Source organism: Lissotriton vulgaris, chromosome 7, assembly GCF_964263255.1.
Source record: "Lissotriton vulgaris chromosome 7, aLisVul1.2, whole genome shotgun sequence".
NCBI classification, from domain to species: Eukaryota; Metazoa; Chordata; class Amphibia; order Caudata; family Salamandridae; genus Lissotriton; species Lissotriton vulgaris.
In genome coordinates, this window is record NC_141695.1 from 491,811,134 (window position 1) to 491,824,191 (window position 13,058).

At 43.4% G+C, this 13,058-nt stretch overlaps 1 protein-coding gene across 3 annotated transcripts in view; it reads left to right on the forward strand.

Moving 5' to 3' along the window:
* Positions 1-13,058, forward strand: part of LOC147701938 (manganese-dependent ADP-ribose/CDP-alcohol diphosphatase-like) — a 248,793-nt gene that overhangs the window by 59,589 nt on the left and 176,146 nt on the right. For all 3 annotated transcript variants that reach the window (XM_086930564.1, XM_086930565.1, XM_086930566.1), the window contains one exon: positions 8,652-9,285. In XM_086930564.1, coding sequence (XP_086786690.1) covers positions 8,652-9,285 — 634 coding nt within the window. The remainder of the gene's footprint in view (positions 1-8,651; positions 9,286-13,058) is intronic.

A 13,058-nucleotide genomic window follows, 5' to 3' on the forward strand; every position in this document is an offset into this window, starting at 1 on the left:
GCGATGATTCCTGCTGCAAATGGTGATTTCCCGGGACGATGTGTACTTCGCGGATCTCCATCGCCACGGGAGTGTTCTCCCCGCGTCATGCTCGCTGCTCCCCGAAGTCCGCTTCAGAAGGAGCTAGACATTGAGACCTTCTTCCCTGTCCCGGTTACGCTGCACAAAAGGAGGATGGTGTACATTGTGCCCTGCCTGGGATCGCTGGATTTGCTTGTACCTGACACGGTTGGGTGTTTGCACCATAGTGACTCTTTTGGACTGCCGAACACGTCCTCCTGGATTACATCGGTAAGCGGTGGCGGTAAGGAGAAAACGGGACAGGGATAAACGCTTCTTCCCACAGACTGGCAGATTCTTCGTTGCTGACCGTGGCAGATGGGCGGCGTGCTTATGTCCTTGATGGCGCGGTGTGCCGACTTCGTGCTTTACACTGTTTTGCTAAGTAATGCTCTATGTCACCGGACTACCTACCTTTTGTTAATATTGGACTCGCGGGAGGGTGCAGCCGGGGGACGGGTGGTGGGCTCCTCCCCACTTTTTCTTCCTTATAGTAGTTTAGGATTAGGACCTTTTTCTTATTCTCTATATTTCGGGACTCCTTTTGTGGGGCGACAGGCACACTGCTAGCAGGGGGTAGGCCGTAGCCAGCTGCAGAGGTGCAGGGTGGGGGGTGGGAGGGTTTTTTGTTTATTTTTCTTTTGTTCTATGGGCCTTCTATTCTTTTTCTTTTTTTCTTTTTCTTTTTCTTCTTCTGGGTTAGACGTTTTTCTATATCGTGGCGAGATGTGGTTCTGGTGTTTTTTAAGTGCATTGTATGCTACTCTCTCCTGATTCTATGTGGCCGGGACCATCGTGTTGTTTTATGATATCCTGAAATCGTTTATCCTACAGACTTTAAATTTAAAAATTAGACCGCAATACCTCTGTAATAGATCCTTGGAGCGTCGTCTTATTGATATGTGCTACATTTGTGAGCCTTCGGGCTGCGTATTGGACTGTATGTATAACCTCTTATCAATAAAGGTCTTCCAAAAATTAAAAAAAAAAAAAAAAAAGAAAGTCATGAATGCACAGCTATGTGACTTTCTCAGGTCCTCTCAATGCTTGGACATAGCTCAACACGGGTTTAGGGAGGGCCATAGCACTGAGACTGCCCTTATTAAGTCCACTGAAGAGATCAGGAAGGCGATGGACGCAGGAGGACGGGCAGTCCTGGTGCTCCTTGACCTATCTGCGGCCTTCGACACGGTCCATCATAGTATTTTGGTGGATCGTTTAGAAGGCTGCGGAATTCGAGGGACAGCCCTGAGCATGCTGAAGTCCTTCCTAACCGACAGGGTTCAGGTGGTGGCCCTGGGAGATTTCGAATCTAGACCATTCAAACTCCCAGGAGGGGTCCCTCAGGGTGCTTCCCTGAGCCCCACATTATTTAATATTTACGTTTCCTCCCTCGCCCCGGTGATTCGTTCATTTGGTTTTGAACTAACATCTTACGCAGATGATACACAAATTGTGGTATCTCTGCTCCCGGGGAGAGAAGAAGGAATAGCGGCGAGGTTCCAGGACTGCATGACTGCAGTGAGCTCTTGGATGGCTAGCAATTGCCTCAAGCTGAATTCCTCAAAAACTGAGGTTCTTCTTTTTGGCAATGACGTTAATCTCTGGACTCCCAATTGGTGGCCCCAAGATATGGGAGTTCCACCCATTCCGGCAACGACAGTAAAAAACCTAGGTGTGCTTATTGATAGCCCTGTTATGGAGATCTGTTCCCTTGCCCACTGTGAGTCGTTAGCCAGCTTCTTTGTGGAAAAAGTAAATGCCATCTACGGCTCTTTTCCCAAAGTAGACCCTGACAGTACGACCTTGACATTGCGTACTTCTCAGTGCTTGGCCTCTTTCCCTATACCATCGGAGCAGGAGTTTAATCTCCTAGCAGCCAAGGTCAAGTCTGGCTCACCAGATGACCCTTTGAGACCTGCCCAGTTTATGGACTCGGCGTCCTTTTGCCTTCCTCCTATCCGCCATCTGGTGGAGCAATCCCTTACCATCGGTTCCGTTCCACCTATTTGGAAGGCTGCCTGCGTCATGCCCATTATAAAGAAGCCTGGATTGGATCCGTCGAAGCCGGAGAGTTATCGACCTATCTCCCTTCTTCCCTGGGTGGCAAAGATTACAGAGGCACATGTTAATAACATCTTAACAAACCATCTGGAATCTGCACATCTACTAGATCCTACACAGAATGGTTTTAGATCTGGACACAGTACAGAGACGGCACTTTTATTCATGGTCGAACATCTCAGCTCTGTACTAGATGCAGGTCAAACGGCGGCACTGGTCCTCTTGGACCTCAGTGCCGCCTTTGACACTGTATCTCACACCATTCTTGTTCGAAGGCTTGGTGAGGCTGGTATCTCAGGCAGGGCGTTGGATTGGTCTCAATCGTTCCTTTCGGAACGATCCTTTCAGGTTGTAGTGCCACCGTTCAGATCCAAGTCCCATGCCATCACTCAAGGAGTCCCGCAGGGCTCGGCGTTGAGCCCCACTCTCTTCAACCTCTACGTTCAACCTTTGGCAGAGGTTGCGAAGAGTTGGGGTCTCACTATGGTATCTTACGCCGATGATACCCAGCTGGCGGTGGCTCTTAACGGGGACTCTGACCAACTGGCGTCGAGCTTTGCGGACGGTTTGAGGGCTGTTGCTAGATGGCTTACGTCCAACTGCCTACAACTCAACGCCCTCAAAACTGAGGTGATGGTGCTGGGGAAACATCCTGATCGGTGGGGTGCCAGCTGGTGGCCTAAGGAGCTGGGACCTCCCCCCAAACCGGTCTCTGAACTCAAAAACCTTGGCGTCTGGTTGGATTCCAAACTAACCTTCTCGTTCCACACTAAGAAGGTGGCATCCACATGCTTCGGCATTCTGCGTGGTTTGAGGCCTATCCTCAAATTTTTTGATGCCCCCACACGCCAGATGGTGGTCCAAGCCAGCGTACTATCGAGGCTCGACTACGCGAGCTCTCTGCTCTTGGGCGCCAACCAGGCGGAAGTCCTGCGACTTCAACGGGTGCAGAACGCGGCAGCTAGAGCCCTGGTGGGCCTGCCACGCTTCTGCTCAGCCCGTAGCACAATCGTCAATCTGCACTGGCTGCCAGTAATCAGGGCATAGAGTTCAAGGCCCTCTGCTTTGCCTTCAAAATTCTTAAATCTGACACCCCTATCATCCTTCAGCACCTTTTGTCTTCGTACACCCCTTCGCGCAGTCTTCGTTCTGCTGGCCAAAATCTGGCACTTGTCCCCCGATTTCAGAGATGTAGACTGGGTGGCCGATCGTTTACGGTCTTGGCCTCTAAATTATGGAACGCACTTCCTGCCTACATCCGCACTCTTGATGACCTCTTTGCTTTTAGGAGCGCAGTTAAAACTCATTTCTTTCCTCTGCCTTACTAATCGTTCCCTACTTTTTCTGTGTTATTAGTTATGTTACCTTCTCCAGCTATAGCGCCGGGACGCCCCTTAGCTGGGGCAGCTGTGCGCTTAAAAATACAAATAACATAGGCAACTGTCTTTCAAACCACAGGTTAATGCCCTAACATCCTCCATTCACTGGATCATGAAAACTATCAGGAACATTCTCCCTTTTTTATCCAACAGTAGCAGGAAAACGGTGGTGACAGCACTTGTGCTGTCCCGCCTTGATTACTGCAACAGTCTTTTCCTGCAAGCCCAGCAAGGGATTCTCAACAAACTACAGATGCTGCAAAATGCAGCTGCTCGACTAATCACTGGCCTACCCAAGTTTGCACCGGTTGCACAGGAATTGAGGAAATTGCATTGGCTCCCAATACGGAAACGTATAATGTTCAAATCACTGTGTATGGTGTTCAAGGCAGTGAATGGACTTGGTCCATCCTTCCTTCAACAACATTTTCAACTGTACACGCCAGGCAGACAGCTAAGATCAGCAAACAAATGGCTAGTTAAGACAGATCGGATCAGGAAAGCTCAATGGGGAGGATGTAGCTTTATTTCTGGAGCCTCCACTATCTGGAATAAATTGCCCCTGGCCCTGAAACAAAGCACTAACCTGATGGCTTTCAGGAAAAACATTAAAACATGGCTCTTTGACCTGTAGAAACCAGCGACCCACACAGGGGAGAAATCATATCATTTCAGCGCCAGGACACCGCCCGGTAACAGCGCGCTTTAAAAATGGTATAAACAAATAAATATTGCTGAATAAAGAGTTATCTTTATTTCTGGATAAAATGAGCCCACAACAGTAGAACACTCCGGACAGGTCAGAAGGCTGCTCAAGAATGGTATCTCCAACAGCTTTCAGAACCTGTCCAGTCTTCCACAGAACACAGGCGAAATGGGTGCACTGTTAAAGATGTATCACATAAAACACAGGAGAATGTAATAACTTTATACACACTTTATACACACTACAGGGCCCTTTACTGTTACAGTCACTTGCATACCCACACAAATTAGGTATAATTTTTAATGGGAGACTTTGGGGAGTGCAGGTTGGTAGGAAATTTGTGGCTTCCCACAGACTCCAGAAGTTTTTCTCACATAAATGTGTGGAAAATGTGTGCTTTTAGTCAAAGTTTGAGATTTGCAAAGGCTTCTGAATAAATTTACCTGGCGAGAGCACACAATTCACCCCATTCTGAATTCCGCAAGGAGTCTAGTTTTCAAATATTTACAGGTTTACTAGGTTTCCCTTTGTAATCACTGCTTCTAAACTCCATATCTTGTGCCTATTTCAGAAATACCTAGGTTTCTTGATACCCATTTTCAACTGTACATATCTCACCATATGAATTGGTCGGTTCTCAGTAACCATTGTATGATGCAGCTCAGTTGTTGGCTCTGGGTACCTCGTGTTCTTGGTGAACCTACACACCATATATATCCCGCAACCAGAAGTGTCTAGTGGACGTAATGGGATATTGCTTGTGTAAAATTGCCATTGTGACAAAAAAGTTATAGATAAAAACGTCACATGGCCGTTTTTCCAACTTACTACCAATGTTTCTTCAACAGTTAGTTTCTTTGTTAAAACCTTGAGGGATCTAGACATATGACCCCTTGATGAGTTCAGAAGTTTGTCTACTTTTCAGAAATCTATAGCTTTCCTGGATAAACCATGGATTTCATGTGGTTTCCACCACAAACTGGGTGTTCACTGAAAGCACAAAAATGGGGAAATTGCCTACCTCTTTGAGAAATGGCAAAACTGTGGCAAAAAAATAGTTTTGGGGGCACAAGTTGTTGTCGTGCTGGAAGACTCCTTTTAATTGGCTGTGCTGCCTATCTCTCATTATGACCAATTGGGCTTAGCGGGGAAACAAAGTGGAAGTGGGTGATAAGCTGCTGTAGTTCCTACTGGCTTCTGAATCCTGCGACGTTTGGAAGAACATGCACCTTGAACTAATTTTAACATGGATTTTATGGCAAAGGTCATGGATGTTGAGTGGGCTTGTGATGCCACATCGTCCAGGGGAGGCATGCAGAGCCAGTTGCTAATGGGGCAGATTGGTTCACAGACTCAGCAGGGGATACATTGAATTCTGAACCTCCACAGAGCTGTACCCCAGTCACTAGTTACTGGGGGAGCATCTGAGTTTTGAAAAGCATGTACAAGTTACCAGTCCATGGAATCCATCCTTACCCACTTTATGGATATAAAATACAAGCTTGTAGCCAATCTTACAACAAAATAAGGATTCTAATTCATATGTTTGCTTGTCAGAGACTGAACTCTGAGAAGGTCTGTTGAGTCGCCTTCTTGATTGCAATAAAACAGGCTAGTTGATTTGCTTCAAATTTACAGTTTATTTTTGTGTATTGTCATGGAGAAGAAAAGGTCAACCTCTTACACAATCTGGGACTTATTCTATTTTATATTATATAGATCGCAGCTACATTTAATTCTTTAAGTAGTGATCTGTGTAAAAAAATATATTTAGCAGGGCATATCATGTTTTAACTATTGATATAAAGAAAATGGGAGCAATGCGATAGGACGGCAAGTATCAAATCTACCAGGGGTGGCTCCTCCGTTAGAGTGAAAGAGCGTCGCCCACTTAAAAATCCACCCAAAGATGAAAAATAAAATGTTAATTCATTACTATTTTATTTTTCATCCCACATCCCGAGCCGATCGCCAGGATGGGGGCGGGGCCGCTGTGGAGTGACGGCAGCATGTTACTCAGCATGGAGGAGAGTAGGCTGGCTTTGCACTGTTTAAAGTGCACGTGCCTTTTTGGCCAGCCGGCATGTGGCTTGCGGAATACCCCTTTGATTGACAGCAAGATCACAGTAGCTAGAACAATCGAGGCACTGAGGAAATCCAGAAGTAGGCTGAGCACTGCATCCAACATCATGCAGTGCGTGGAGGACTCCTTCCTTCTCTGAATGAGTACAATCTGTGCTTGGTACTTGTCTTTGAACCAAAATTGCATGCCATCCGAGTCAGAATGGGCTAAAGAGCTCAGATTTAAGACGAAATTCCATTCGGTCTGCGTTTTGTTTGTTGTAGTAGAGTCGAGGTGAATGCAAAAGTATTACGAAGAGGCTCAGTTGCTCAATATAGAGGGAAGTGAATGAAAAGAAGCATCTTAACATCCACAGACCCTGCAGCAGAATTATTTGGGAGGCACATGCAATATATATTTTGAGTTCAGGACTTTGAAGCTGCACGTACATATAAGAACACCTAAACTAAACAAGCATTGGCAAAAATATGTCTGACTTCTTGTTAGGGGAAGTGTCTGGTAATAGGTGGGCAGATGTGTGTAGTGCCCCAACTGTCACAGAAAGAAAATCCCACAATGAAGCAAAATCTTGGGCTGAAACAATATGTAAGCAGGGAGTAGGGCTCCTCTACTGAACAGACTGCAGTGTTATGAAATTGTATTGGTAGATAGTATTGTAATTGGTGATCTTAAAAAGTATGTAAAGCAAAATATAGCATAGTAGATATATTTTTTTTAACTACCACCTAGTATTACCCCTGTCCGAGAAACAGTGTACTAGCAATTGAAGGAATTTTGTATTGTTGAAGAGGCACTGGTGCACATTTCCAACTCAAAAACAGTGATTGAACTAGAGTGGTTAGACATAGTAGTATAGTGTAATAAGGCAAATAATTATATGTGTGCATATTTCAGTGAAAATTATATTGTACATTTTGATTGTGGTATATGTTAAGTATGTATGAAGTAGTGAAGGATTGTTGTAATAGGGTGACAATAGATTGCAATAGCAGTAATTATACAAAAGAAAGGACGAAAGGGATGTTGATTTAGTATGCTTAAATACGATTAGTGTTAGTTTTAGTTATAAGTGGGTGATGCATATGCAAAATAAGTCATTTAAGGTAAGCTGATTATTAGTAGTTCGCAGTTTTGGAAATGTAACTTCAACAACATGTTACAATGATAGTAAAAAAAAAAAACATAGCAACAGGTAAGGATGATTAGTTAATAATTCTTTAATTTTATAGTAGTTTAATGTATCCAAACAGCACCCACTTCCTAAAGAAAATACCCATAAACAAGCATCAGGGTGGTGATGTGCAGCAAAGTAAATACATTCAAGAACATACACTGGTTCCTAATTGTCATGTTGCATATGCAGCCTAACAAAGGGACTACTTGATATGTGTTGATTCTTAGTTCCTATGTGTCCCGTCTGTGTGTTTATAAAGGAGGGGGCTGTTTTGGGTCCTAGTTTCCTATAAGTCTTTTGTGTGAAACTGCTTGGCCTTGTAGATGATACTTTATGGAATCGTGTGCATGTCATCCTTGTCGGTATGGTAGGGGAAGATCTGTTGAAGTAGGAGGCTGACCATCTAGCTACCAAGCTTCTGAATGGGGGGCTTCTGTGCCATACTACAATTAAAAATCTTCCTATATGAATTCTGGAGACTTAACAAGGATGGGATCACCAAAATCTAAGAGCAACACAAATGGAACAATGCAGCCATCCATGAAATGCATGGTTATGAACAGCCCAGACATGTAATGGCTAATTATGAAAAACACATGAAGGCGAATGGCTGAGTGGCTTACCCAATGACCACTTTTTCGTTGCACTTCTTCTTATGCTACTTTTTAAGCAAATTGTTGAATACATAAGGTTTTCCAGACCTGTATGGCTCTTTGTAGCCAGAGAAAATATTAAAATGAAGCCCATCAAACAAGAAAAGCTCAATGTTCATTTTGGAGGCTCCAAATTCTACGCAGCAGTTCAAGCTGCTAAATATGTCAAAAACAGTATCTGCAAACTATGGGATGGGTGTGATGCTCTGAATTCATTTTGGAGACCCGATTTCAAACACATAGAAAAAACACAAGAATCTGTTAGATTATGGAAACAGACTTGAAAGTATCAGAACCTGCTGAGTTGACCAACATTTCATAAATCATTCTGTGGGAATGAGTCACTTCATCGATCAAGGGAGTCAATTAAGTGGGAAGGTTTATGTGTATAGGTTGCAAGTCTTTTCATCTGGCAGATCTTTTTTCAGGAATAAGAGAAATGCTTCACTTTCCTGTATTCCGTCTCTGAATAGATGCATTTAATTCTAAGCTTTGTGTCCTGAACTGGCAATTTGTATTTTTCCTGTTTCAGGAGATATATTCGAATGTCCTGGACCAAGAAAACTTAAGAAGTGATGAGATGGGGCTCTACTTTACTTTTGGGATCATAGCAGATGTTCAATATGCTGATACAGCAGACAGTTATAACTTTACCAGGACAAGAAAGCGATATTACAGACAAAGCCTTCGTCTCTTCCAAAGTGCAATCGAAGAGTGGAATAAGGAAGCCCAGGTGCCCAGTTTTATACTTCAACTTGGCGATATAATAGACGGCATCAATTTTCAGCTCCAAGCTTCTGATGTATCTCTTCAAAGAGTTTTAAATGAAGTGAGAAAATGCAAAACTGCATTTCATCATGTGTGGGGAAACCATGAATTTTATAACTTCAGTAGGGACTATTTAACCAACTCTGAGCTTAACAGTAAGTGTTTGCAAGATCAACAAGACTCTGTTTCTACAACAAAGCAGAAGTGCGTTTCGGAAGATTCTGATTCCGAAGGATACTATGCTTATCACTTTTGTCCTTTTCATTCATTTCGGTTCTTAATGGTTGATTGTTATGATCTCAGCATCATTGGTAGGAAACCATCCAGCAAAAAGTATCAAGATTCCATGAAGATTCTGAAGGAGAAAAACCCAAATACAGATCTCAATAGCCCTGAAGGTAAGTCTTTCTTTTTTTTCTGGTTCAGGTAGGTTCAATGTAGAAAAAACGTTGTTTATTCAAAATGTCAGGATGACATTTTGTACAAACTAATTCCAGTTATTCTATTATAAAACTACAAGTGGATTATTAAATTAAGTGACAGCAAAAGGCTGTTTAAATATTAATTATTACAAAACTCGACATGCTCTCATGTATTTACTCATGTAGGAGATTTGTAACACATATCCTATATCCTCATGGTTACGTCTAAGATCTCTCTGAGGAAAGTAAAGATGAAACATATCAGTTGCGACTGCCAGCCCCTTTGCATTTATGGCAACCTAGCTACTAGTTCGAGGGTATTGCATATGGTAGTCAGATAGACGTTCAGTTCTGTGAGAACCAAGGTGATTTGAAAAGAGTAGTATTTCTTCAGTTAGTTCTTACAGTTTGTTGACTTGAGAACTGGAGAGCCTTGTGAACACAGTGTTACAGCATGCAGCCTTGAAAAAAGTAATCTGGCAAGTTCAGCTGTCAGAACCCCTTTCAGAGGGCCATGAGCCAAGCAGGAACTACTTGTACCAACTATGGTGGTTGAGGCCTTTTGTGCCTGATGTTCAGGGCCCGGCCTACTATGGGCTCTGAGCAACTGTGCCAAATACCTCTTCCACGCTTGTTAATGTTAATGTTAATAATTATTTATAGAGCGCACTTACACCGAGTGGCTTCATGGCGCTAATAGGCTCAATATACTCTCCAGGTATTGTTTAATTGTATGCTTGCAGGAATAGCCAGGTCTTAAGAGACTTCCTAAATTGCAGAAGGGCAATTCTGGACCTATTTCCAATGGGAAGGAGTTCCATAATTTAGGGGCAAGGACCGCAAATCTGCATTCTCCTTGCAGTACACGCTTAAATGTTGGAATACTGAGAAGTGAGAGGTGGGCAGAACGAAGATTGCATGAAGGAGAATGCCTAAGTATCAGGCTGGTGAGAAAAGCAGACTATTGTCATGCAGAGCTTTAAAAACGAGACAACCCGTTTTAAAAGCACAGCGCTGGAAAATAGGGAGCCAGTGTAGTTTCCTCAAAAGGGGTGTAGCAGTTTGCCATCTCGGTTGTCGAAAAACCAACCGGGCTGCATGATTTTGAACTTGCTGCAGACGTTTAAACAGATAGATTGGCATGCCCAGATACACAGAGTTGGCATAATCCAGATGTGACAAGACGGTGGCAATTATTATCTGGATCAGTGCATCATGGGTAAAGAAACTGTGTATTTTCCTGATCTTGCTCAACTGGAAAAAACACTTGGAGATTACTGTGCCAACCTGAGATTTCAATGTGAGTTCGTTTTTAACGGAGGCCCAATGTTTTGACCGAAGGAGATGAAGATGGAGGGGGGCCTAACTCTGGAGGCCAATAGTGCGGGCCCCAGAACTTAAAGCTTTCCCCGGTCAGAATAAGCTCTGTCTTTCCCGGGTTTAATTAAAGGTTCATCAAATGTGGTATACATAACATCGTGACATGAAAATCTACAACGGAACTGTGAAAGCCACCAATCCTGAAGATCAGCTGTAGGTCGTCTGCATAATTGAAAACTGTCACCATTCTTTCCTTCAGAGATTGGATCAAAGGGGCAATATAAATGTTAAACGAGTGGGGGGAGAGAGCCGAGCCCTGTGGGACTCCACAGGTAATTTTACGTGAGGGAGCCAGAAAGTGGCCTTGACGGACAGCCTGGGACCGATCAACCAGGAATGAGGTAAGCCAGTAAGCAGCTACACCTTGAATGCCAGCAAGTTTGACAGGGTCGGCCAGAATGACATGGTCGACCGTGTCAAAAGCGGCAGATAAATCCAATAGTACCAGAGCCCGAGGGGAGCCTTTAGCAGCATGGTCCCGGAGAGTACCCAAGACGGCAAGAATGACAGTTTTGGTGGAATAGGCCGGCCGAAACCCAGCCTTATGCGGATCAAGGTTTTTAGACTTCTGCCAAAAATTAGAAAGGCATTTGGCTACATGAGCCTTTAATACCTTTGCTAAAAATGGGAGCGTGGAAATCGGACGATAATTTGATGGAAGTGTAGGATCAGCTCCTTGTTTTTTTAAAAGAGGTACCACTAAGGCTTTCTTGAAAGTCATAGGGACTTGACCAGATGAGAGGGACTCATACAGAAGGGTGAGTACAGGACCAGGAAAAGCTGCAAGGCAATCCTTGAGTATGTGAGGCGGACAACAATCAGATGGGGCACCTGATTTAACTTTCGCTAAAAGATTAAGAAAGGTTTCAGAATGAATCCTAGGAAGGTAACTTAGGGTACTATTATTTTGAGATACATCAAGGGAACTAGAGGTGAGTGAATGCTTGGGTATGTTAGCCTTGATAGCAGTGATTTTATCAATGAAGTAATCATTGAGGGAACTACACAGTACTTGGGAGGGCAAAGCCCTTAATAGAAATCTCTCAGGATTCGATAGTTCATTGACTATATTTAGGCTTTCCTGTTTTCAGTTTCTATTTTTGGGAAATTCTGGTGGTGTTTTTTCAGTGTTTTCCAGTGATTTTAATACCTAAAAAATACAGTGCTTTTCAGTGGTTACTCATTTTTGCGCCATAAAAACAACTGAAACAGTGTTTACCGGTGTTTATGGAACTCTTTGCTTTTATTATTGCTTTTTTGCATTTTTCTTCAGAAATTGTATACTGCTCTACATTTCAGAAGCTTAATACAGTCAAGAAATTCTTTCCATTGTCCTTTGATTCTTCAGCTCAGATTTAACAAGCATTTGCAATGCAATAGGTCTTGCATGTTTGTGAGTTTAAGCTATTGGCATTGTAAATGACAAAGCCTTTTATTTATGTTTTAAAAATGAAAACAAAAATAAAAGGCATTGTTATTTGCCATGTCAATAGCTCAAACTCACGTAAATGTGTGACCTATTACATTGCAAATGCTTGTTTTAAATGAAAGCGTGAATTGGTCATTCAGCAAGTTGGAAATTACAGTCTGTCTTCCAGATTCGCTACCCCTCTCCTGCTCAGAGAGTGTTGCATTGCATTGTATCATCGCTATAGTGCCCTCAAACGTGTTGTGTGCGTGAAGCGCTGTTTGGCACTTCATTTGGTGTCTTTCAAAGGAATGGCTGACTGCGCATATATTGCATTTTCTGCGTTGTTTACGCGTGGGTACCATTGGCCGCCTGTGCCATAGGAGCCAATATCTAAATATGGTGTCCCTCCCCCAGCTCACATATAGCTCCAATACCTTCAGGTCAAGTTCCCCCTATATAATACTGCTGTGGCTGCTGAAGTGAATGGAGCGTGAGGTCTATTGCAACTGTAAGGTGTCTGAAATACAAGTGTACTTCAATTAAATCCCTGTTCTGTACAGTGCTCAGAAATGGCAGAAGTGCAGTATGACGTGCCACATTAAACAAGCTACAATTTGTATTGGTATTAAAGTGAATTGATACTTGGAAGAGAGGTTCACTTTACTTACACTCTCTGAAGAAGAGACAGTTCCGCTCATGAGCCCAGTGTGAGTTAGCGCTAGTCCCCCAGAGTAATCCCACCCCGGGAATGAATGTGCTGTGTGTATGAGACTTGACTGTGTTGTGTGTATACGGTCGGACTTTTTATACTTTGAAGTCAGAGGAAGTAAACATGAAAGTCAGACCTGCATGGAAGTAGAACCTTCCTTGAACACTGGTGAAGCGCCTCTTGCACATGTTTTCACCATGTGCTGCCACGTGTGACTCCCAGTATAAAACTGGACAATGTGTTATTATT